General features: G+C 57.5%; 2 protein-coding genes across 6 annotated transcripts; one reads left to right on the forward strand and one right to left on the reverse strand.

The window, feature by feature from the left end:
- Nucleotides 1–346: 346 nt before the first annotated feature.
- On the forward strand, nt 347–3,787 carry TPI1 (triosephosphate isomerase 1). The gene is made up of 7 exons (XM_061124831.1): nt 347–587; nt 1,700–1,823; nt 1,939–2,023; nt 2,097–2,229; nt 2,506–2,591; nt 2,979–3,066; nt 3,198–3,787. The coding sequence occupies exons 1-7, from the start codon at nt 362–364 to the stop codon at nt 3,314–3,316; spliced, it is 861 nt and encodes a 286-aa protein (XP_060980814.1). The 5' UTR covers nt 347–361; the 3' UTR covers nt 3,317–3,787.
- A 101-nt stretch (nt 3,788–3,888) lies between these two features.
- Nucleotides 3,889–6,264, reverse strand: SPSB2 (splA/ryanodine receptor domain and SOCS box containing 2). Of its 5 annotated transcripts, none has more exons than XM_061124826.1 (3): nt 6,151–6,264; nt 5,235–5,980; nt 3,889–4,283 (listed from the first exon to the last, which is right to left on the reverse strand). In XM_061124826.1, exons 2-3 carry the CDS (start codon nt 5,896–5,898, stop codon nt 4,159–4,161), a joined length of 789 nt encoding a protein of 262 aa, XP_060980809.1. In that variant the 5' UTR covers nt 5,899–5,980; nt 6,151–6,264; the 3' UTR covers nt 3,889–4,158. The 5 variants fall into 5 exon arrangements, with proteins under 5 accessions (XP_060980809.1, XP_060980808.1, XP_060980812.1 ...); XM_061124825.1 differs by having other exon boundaries at nt 3,889–4,286; XM_061124829.1 differs by having other exon boundaries at nt 3,889–4,286; nt 6,213–6,244.
- Nucleotides 6,265–8,970: the final 2,706 nt, after the last annotated feature.

Below are 8,970 nucleotides of genomic sequence, written 5' to 3' on the forward strand. Positions count from 1 at the left end.
TGGAAAGATGCCCCTCAAGGCCCTGAGGCCAAGCCTAGGGGTGGAGTGGAGTGTCCACCAGGCGTTCAGCCAGCCAGCGAGCGCCCCTGGGGATCCTTCTAGCCCTCTGGGGGGCGGGGGGCTGCAGCCCTGAAGCAGGGGTTCCCCTGAGCGCGGGGCGCACAGTTCGCGCCTTCTCCCCAAAGTCACGCAATTCAAGCTGAAGGCGACCCGAGCGAGCCCGCGACGGCAGTGGAACGTTGCTACAAAAAAGGGGGTAACGTCAGAACCTCGCAACGCGGGCGGCGGGCGGGATCGGGGGCAGGGCGGCGGCGGGCGGCAGGCGGGGCCGGGGGCAGGGCTCCCGCGGGCCCGGCCAGCCATGGACGAGGACGCAGAGGGGGCGGGTTTCTGCATCTCGGCGCTCTATATAAGCGGCCAGTGGAAGCGGGGGCGCGCTGCTCCTGACCTTCAGCGTGCCTGCTCCTCGGCCATGGCGCCCTCCAGGAAGTTCTTCGTAGGGGGGAACTGGAAGATGAACGGGAGGAAGAACAACCTGGGGGAACTCATCAACACTCTGAACGCGGCCAAGGTGCCGGCCGACACCGGTGAGCCCTGGCTGGGGAGAGCCGGGGTGGGCGGTCGGGCGTGGTCGCCCTCTTCGGCACTCTCTTAGCCCGGGTCCGCGTGGCCCTGGGGTCCAGGGCTGTCGGGATCCGGGCCTGAGCTCCGCGGCTGCTGAACTGGGGGTGTGTCGGCGGGGAAAGGCGGGGCCGCATCTCATGGTGCCCTCTGGCTGTGGTCGTGAGGAGAATAGTGGCCCCGGGGCGCAGACGGGGCCTGCACGGGCCGGGAGTGAAAGGTGAGCCCAGCCCCTGCGGGCGATCGGGAGAGGCCGGCTGCTGCCCGGTGAGTAGGGATGGAGGCTGCGTGCCGGCTCCGGCTGCCCCCTGGGCGCGGGCTCCGTGCGCCGCCGCACGTAGCCCGCCGGAGACTCCTCCCCGCGCCTTGCCGGGGCGGCAGAGCTCCCCTACCGAGCCGCGTCGGCTTACTGAGCTATCGCTCCGATCCAGTCCGCTCAGCGGCCTGTAGGACTCCGGCCTTCCGCGGAAAGGGGCAGAGCCATTTGGGAATGAGGCGCGCTCCTACCGTTTTCTCCAGCCTAAAAACGGGAAAGCGCAAGGCCTCTATGAGCTGGTCGACTTGCTGCCACCCACGGCCTGCGTCCTTGTCCCCTCACCCACCTGTCACAGAACCTCGGGGCTGATCGAGAGGCATCCTCTTGTGGTTTATTCTCCCAAAGATCTCAGTACAAACCCCAGGAGTTGGCTCCTTCTGCTTTTGCTGAAAATCCTGGCCTGGCCTAGGGGAGGTGGGGATGGGCTATTTTAGAAGGGAGGCGGGGTTGGCCCCCAGAGAATGCTGAGTCTAAGAGGTGCCCAGGCCCAGAATAGCCTGGGGAAATCAGAGCCACAGCTGCTAAAGAGCAGAGGGCAGGGCAAGGGCCATGGCCTCTCAGGGGTACCTGGGAGGCTCAAAGACTTGGGTACAGGCCCAGCCTGGGCTGCAAAGTGGACAGAGATGATCGTGCTGGGGTGAAAAAGGGCAAAAGCAGAACTAAGAAAGTGGTGAAGGCGAGGGGACTCTGGAGCACGGGATGGGGTCTGGGGAATGAAGATTTTCCTGTGATCTCATCCCATCTGTCACATCTCATCCTCAGAGGTGGTTTGCGCACCCCCCACTGCCTACATTGACTTCGCCAGGCAGAAGCTAGATCCCAAGATTGCAGTGGCTGCGCAGAACTGTTACAAAGTGGCCAATGGGGCTTTTACGGGGGAGATTAGGTAAGATGCTGGTGGCCGAGGGGTGGGAGGGGGACCCCCAGCCCTCACTGTCCTCATGGAGGGGACAGCGACAGGGTGGGCTCCCTGCTGAACCACGGCTTTACTCTTCCTTTAGCCCTGGCATGATCAAAGATCTTGGAGCCACGTGGGTAGTCCTGGGGCACTCTGAGAGAAGGCACGTCTTTGGGGAGTCAGATGAGGTTAGTAATGGGGGGAGGAGATGAGGGCTGGCTTGTTCCTAGACGGGTGATCACCAAGTCTGTTCCTCAACAGCTGATTGGGCAGAAAGTGGCCCATGCCCTGGCAGAGGGACTTGGAGTGATCGCCTGCATTGGGGAGAAGTTAGATGAGAGGGAAGCTGGCATCACTGAGAAGGTCGTTTTCGAGCAAACCAAGGTCATCGCAGGTATCTCTGGAGAAAGGGGCCCTTGAGCCTAGCCAGGGCTGTGAGACACAGAGGGTGGGGTCGGATGCCCTGCAGCCTGAGCCTATCTGGTGCTGATGCAGGAAAGGGGAGGGTGGGAATCCTGTATCCTTCGGATTACTTCTACTCCTGCCTCTAATGTCACTTTCCTTTAATAGCCACCAGGGGGCAGTAGGCCACCAGCACTCATTCTCTGGGAAACAACTGGTTATGTTCTTCCTTGTTTTCACCCTGCCACCTGTGATCTCTGTCCCACAGATAATGTGAAGGATTGGAGCAAGGTTGTCTTGGCCTACGAGCCTGTGTGGGCCATTGGTACTGGCAAGACGGCGACACCCCAACAGGTAGCCAGGCCCAGGAGCCCTGTCCTCATCCTCCCCTGTCTTGATAGAAGTGGATGGCCACAGAGATCACCTGGGCCAACCCCTCATTTAAAAGACAGGAGAGGGACTTCCCTGGAGATTAAACCTCCACTGCAGGGGGCACTGGTTTGACCCTAGTCAGGGAACTAAGATCTCGAATGCTACATGTCAATCCTGCATGCTACACATCAAGACTAAATAAATAATAAAAGGAGAAAAGAGAGTTACTTGTCCCAGGATACCCATTCCAGGGCCTGGGTAGGATCGAAGCCCCAGTGTTCTTGCCCACAAACCACATTGCCTGTCTCCACTGGAGCCCAGGGTTTTTTCCCCAGTGAGTGAAGGTCTTAGTCTGGCTTCTTGTTCTAGGCCCAGGAAGTACACGAAAAGCTCCGGGGATGGCTTAAGTCCAACGTCTCTGATGCAGTGGCTCAGAGCGCCCGCATCATTTATGGGGGTAAGTGGGTTTGGCTCCAGCCTAAGGTGGGGTGGGCTGAGAACCAGACCGAGCCCTCCTTCAACCTGGAGGTCGGCGTGGAGTACCCCCATCTCATCACTGACCACTCCCGCTCTCGTCTCCCTTCCCAGGTTCTGTGACTGGGGCAACCTGCAAGGAGCTGGCAAGCCAGCCTGATGTGGACGGCTTCCTTGTGGGTGGTGCTTCCCTCAAGCCTGAGTTCGTCGACATCATCAATGCCAAACAATAAGCCCTGTCCATCTCCGCTACCCTTCCTGCCGAGCCAGGGACTAGGTAGCTCAGAAGCCCAGTAACTGTACTGCCCCCGACCTCCACACATGCTTCTTGTGATGTCGCCTGACCCCTCTCATGGCCGAATCCAAAGTATCTCTTCCTTTATCGTTTACACCCTACCTTGTCATGGTTGGGACCAGAACAATCCCGCCTCCACTTACTGTACCCGTTGGAACTAAACCTGTCGCCAAGGTGGCTTCTTCTTGGCTGAGAGGTGGGAGGGTGGTTTGCTCGTGGGTCCCCTCAGTCCCCAGTGAAGACAGGAGAGAGAACCGGTCCTGTCCCGTCTCCCGCCATGAGGCCAAGGGCTGAGAGAAAGCCCTGTCCTCTGCTGAGGCCAGGGCGCTGCTCCCTCCCACGGTGCCAACGCCTGTGTGTGTTGTGTCTGAGCAGTCCCGCGTGTGGGGGAATAAACACCTGGCACTGAGCCCTGTGGTGTGTTCCTCTTCACTGAACTTGCCCCCATCATCTCTTCGCCTTTCTTGCGGCAGCCGGGGGACCCTTGTGCCCCAAAATACCACAGACCAGTTTCTACAGCAGCACATCTCTTATAATTTTTACTTGCAGAAATGTCTTGCGTACCAGGCTGCCACAGCCTTGACTAACAGCTCCGTCCCTTCCACCCTCTGGGTGGTGGCTCCGGAGCGGTGGCACTCAGACCTGAGGTGGGGTGGGGGTGGAACCCAGCCTCGCCTGCCCCCAGCCTCCCTGGCGGTAGGTTGCCAGTCTCGGCCAGCAGTGCCTCCTGCCCCCGAGGGGTGAGTCAAGGCCCCAGGGCCACGTGTGGTTCCCCTGGGGTCACTGGTAGAGCAGGTAGCGCTTCAGGGCAGGGGGCAGGGGCAGGGCAGAAATGTGGCCTAGCCCGGTGTCCCCCAGGGCGTGGCGCACGCTCAGGCGGCTCAGGTGCAGAAGGGAGTGTGGTTCTGCTGGGGGAGAGAAGGAGGGAAGGTGAGTAGGGGTGCAGCCTCCAGCCAGAAGTCCTCAAACCACAGGGTCCTGCCTGGGCTCCCTCTGTTCTCTGGCTGCAAGTCCACTCCCACCACAGTTGAGCGGGTGGCCTAAGGTGCCCTGAAGTTCTGTATCTGCTCTGGGGGAGGCATCACAGATCTCACGCATCCTCAGTCAGAGCTGGGGTGACGCCCTAAGGCCCTCTAAGCAAGGGGCCACGGCGGCTCTGACAGTGGGGTTGGCCCAGGCTTTGAATCCAGAGAGGCCTTGGCACTAGGGCTGATGAAAAAGGCAGGCCCTTTTCACTCTACAATAGTTCCCATGGGCCACAGTGGGGAGAGGCAGCCACCCTCTGCTGAAGACTTTGCAACTGCAGAAAGGCCTGGCTCCCTAAGAAGGCCCCTGCCCACAGCCCCACCCCGAGGCCTGCCTCCTTCACTGCTCTCCTTCCAGGTGCCCCAGCCTCAATGGCTCCTTCCTGGGGTTTGACTGAGGAAGGAAGTAGGTATGTGTCACAGAGTCAGAGCCCAGAGAGTCGGGTACACGCCCTGGGCGCCTGGTGCCCCAGGTCCTCTTCCTCCTGGAGTTGGACTCCTAGCCCAGGGCAGATTTAACCCTTTGCACCTCTTCTTCCAGGGGCTGAGCTCTCCTGGGAAGCCCTAATCCCTGGGGTGTGTCCCTCCATTCTGGGGACTTGCCACCTACTATGCTTTCCCAACTTTTACTTACTTTTACCTCTAGGACTGTTAGGAAGATGAACTTAGGTAACAGCTGTTAAGTCCCTTAGCCATTCCTGGCACTGAACTGGGTAGAAGATCAGTCAGATGATGGCCCATTCTCTCTGTGGTTGTAAGGTGCTGAGCATCCATCCCAAACCACAGCCACCAGGGGCCGAACACTCGCCCCACACCCGTCCCAGGCCTCACCTCTCCTTTCGCCCAGGTAGTTGATGCGGACCTGGCACTGGCCCCAGACCGCGCTTACTGCTGGATAGAGGGTCCTGCCCTTCAGTCCGCGGAACGCCGGCCCCAGGTAGGTGCCCCCGACAGCGTAGCCCAGAGTCCCCTCCTCCATGTCCAGTACCACCAGCAGCCTCTCTGGCACCTCCAGCGGCTCACCCTGAGGTCCGGGTGGATACTGAGGGGCCCCAGGCCCCTTGCTCTGATGGTACAGTTTCCCCCGCCCAATGTCCCAGCCCCACGACTCGCTGTTGCTGCCCAGCAGCGCCGCGTAGTGGTCAGCCTGCAGCGGGGCGTGGGCTGTGGCCACGCCCACCACGGCGTGGGTGCCCCTCTGTTCCCGGGGCCAGCTGATCTCCCAGGCGTGCAGGCCCCTCGAGTAGCCCCTCTTCCCTCGGGCCCCATCAGTGCTCTGGGCCACGGGCCGCCGCTCAAAGCACAAGCCCCCTTCCTTGACCTCGATGTTCTCCGAGCAGTCCTTAGGGTTCCAGCCGTGGCGCCGCTGGGCCCCCAGGTCAGGAGGGGGAGCAGACAGCAGCTCCTCCAAGCCTTCGGGACGAGACCGGTCAGGGTACAGGCCCTGTGGGGTGGAGGGGCCGCTGCTGCCCCCTGCCAAGGCCGTCTGGCCCATGGAGGTGAGGAGCTGGACGACTCCCCGAGAGAGGTTTGCTGCGGCGTCTTTTCTGAAAGTTGAGCTCCCGGTCGGGATCGACCTAGAGAGAATTTGGGAGAGAAGAGGGTGTGAACCGAGGGATCCTGCAGGGGATTCGTCACTCAGGTTCGCACCCATCCTTGTCCCCAGGTTTGCTCACCGCCCCACTCCTCCGTCTTCGCTCCCCGCGAATCTCCCAGGCCCATCATTACCCTGCCCGCACCCCCGAACCTCGCCCGGCTTCGGGTGCCCGGAGGTCGCCGGCCCCCCGGAGAAGCCGAGCCGAAAGTTACCGAACCCCGGCCGCTTCCGCCTCCGGCCCTGCCCCCAGACCAGGCCCCGCCCATAAAGCCCTACGAGCGGTTAACCCTCTCGCCGCTGCGCCAGGTCGAGTCGCGCCCCGAGGCCACGCCCCCGGGGGCCCCTAGAGAGTAGTTAACACTTGGCTGGGGCGGGGCCGTCGGGGGCCCCTTGTTGCGTAGAGGCCACTCAAGGGCAGTTAACCTCTGTGCAGCCCCCGAGGCGGTCTGCCCAGCGCTTAACCCATTCTTGGCCACTAGGGAGTCCGCCCCTGGCAGCCCAAGCTCAGAATTAACCCTTTCATGGTATCGTCGCTTTGAGGTCCCTAAAGGTCTGTTCTCAAAAACTTTGAGTCGCCTGGGCAACCAGCTCCTGAGCCCCTCGGGATACGCGACACGAGGTCAAGGAAGGATCTCCATTGTGGTGCCATCTATTTCGGAGTGCTGCTGATTCTAGGTCATGTTACTAGGCTGATCTTTTTCTGACCTGGGGTGTGAGTCAGCCGGCTGTAAGCCTGGGGTTCTGAAATCTGAGTTTCTGGCTCTGAGCGGCAGGTGTCAGAGGTCTGCATGCATCACCCTACACATGAATCCACTGCTGAGCTAGTGGCCTCATCTAGTAGTGTAGTGGTTAAGACCTTGCTTGTGCGTGAAGCTACCGCTCTAATTAGCTCTATGACCTTGGAGAGGTTGCCAAACTTCTCCAGAGCTGTTTTCTCTTATGTGATATGGGAATAATGATGGTGCTTACTTCACAGGGTTGAGATAATCCAGGCAAAGTCTGCTAGTAGTATGCACTCAACTAAGCATAGCTATTTCTGTTTCCATAACATTTACTAAGGGCCCATTTTATCTTTTTAGAAATGTTTATTTGACTGCGTCAGGCCTTAGATGAATTATGAGGAATCTTTCACTGCAGTGCACAGATTCTCTAGTTGCATTGCACGGGCTTAGTTGCTCTGAGACATGTGGGATATTACTTCCCTAACTAGGGACCGGACCTGTGTCCCTTGCATTGCAAGGCTGGTTCTTAACCACTGGGCCACCAGGGAAGTCCCAAGTGCCCATTTTATAGAGATGCAATATCCGTGGCTCACCAGTAAATAATTTCCCAATGAGGGAGACACTGATCTGATCCCTGAATTGGGAAGATTCCCTGCAGGAGAAAATGGCAACCCACTCCAGTGTTCTTGCCAGGGAAATCCCCATGGACAGAGAAACCTGGAGGGCTACCATCCATGGGATCGCAGAGTTGGACACAACTGAGCGACTTAGCACAATATAAGATAGTGGCAATACCTGCTGTGGAGCCAGGCTGACTGGATGTGAATGCCTAAAGGCTGGTAGGCAGGGGACCTTGGGCCAATACTAACTTCCTCATGCCTGTTTCTCTCTCTGTAAAATGGAGATACTATTGGTTTATCTACTGCATAGGCTCTAGCGAGGATTCAGAGGTTATTCAGTAAAGCACTTACAACAGTTTCTGGTTCAAACTTAATCATGTGTGCTGAGCACTAAGGACTAAGCATTGAATCCTCAAGGAAGTTACAAGAACATTTATAAAACAGTTTATCATGTGTTAGATAAAATTCTGGGTATCTAGAAGGTACTAGGGGAGTAAAAAGGCTAGGACTGCTAACCAGGGATCAAGCAGTTCAGAAAGGAAAGTGTCAGATGACAGTGGACTGAATCTTTAAGAAGGACAGGAGATTTCCCTGACTGTCCAGTGGTTAAGACTTCATGCATCCACTGCAGGGGGCACAGATTCGATCCCCGGTCAGGGAACTAAGATCCCTCATGCCACACAGTGTGGCCAAAAAAGAAAAAAAAAAAAAAATGACAAGGAATTTATCTGACAAGTGGTTCTGCAGGACAGAGATTGGATTAGAGTCACTACATGAAGAAGACATTGAGACTGAGCTGTCAACATAAAAACAACAACAACAACAAAACACAACTTCCCTGGTGGTACAGTGCGTAAGACTCTCCCTGCCAATGCAGGGCATATGGGTTCCATCCCAGGTCCTGGAAGATTTCACATGCCATGGAGCAACTAAGCCCATGTGTCACAACTATGGAGGCCCATGTGCCGACAGCCTGTGCTCCACAACAAGAGCAGCCACTGTAATGAGGAACCCGTGCACCGTAATGAAGACCCAGTGCAACCCCCCCCCCCAAAAAAAAAAAACAGAAGCAGTAGCACTTGGAAGACTTCAGGGTGGCTGTAGCAAGAACGGAAGCTTGAGACACAAGCCTAGGGAAGTGGGTGTGAGATCAGAAGGCCTAAGAATGCAAACGTTACCTGGTAGGACAGATGGGTAATAGGGAGCCACATAAGAAAGAAACTGGGGAGGAACATGGTGGAAAACTCCTTTTAGAAAGATCACCCTGGCAGCAATGGAAAGCAGGATTCAGGGAAATAGATGGGAGCAAGGAGATTGGTCCCAGTGGCCCAGGTGACAAAGTGTTGAGAGCCTGGAATAGGGCGGTTGAAATAAGGATGAAAAGAATTCAAGAAACACTGATGAAACGGCAAGATCTGGTGACTGATTAGATGCTAAGGCCAGGAGGAGGAAAGAGAGAAAGGAAGGTTTTCTTTTTTCATTTTGACCACATGGGCGGGGCTTCTCTTTGTGGAGCATCAGCTCTAGAGCTTGTGGGCTCAGTGTTAGGGTCCACAAGGGGCTTATAGGGTATAGTTTAAAAATGGCCCATTGTGGTAACCTGACAAACAAGGGATGAAGTCACAGTG

This window comes from Dama dama, chromosome 22 (assembly GCF_033118175.1).
Source record: "Dama dama isolate Ldn47 chromosome 22, ASM3311817v1, whole genome shotgun sequence".
NCBI classification, from domain to species: Eukaryota; Metazoa; Chordata; class Mammalia; order Artiodactyla; family Cervidae; genus Dama; species Dama dama.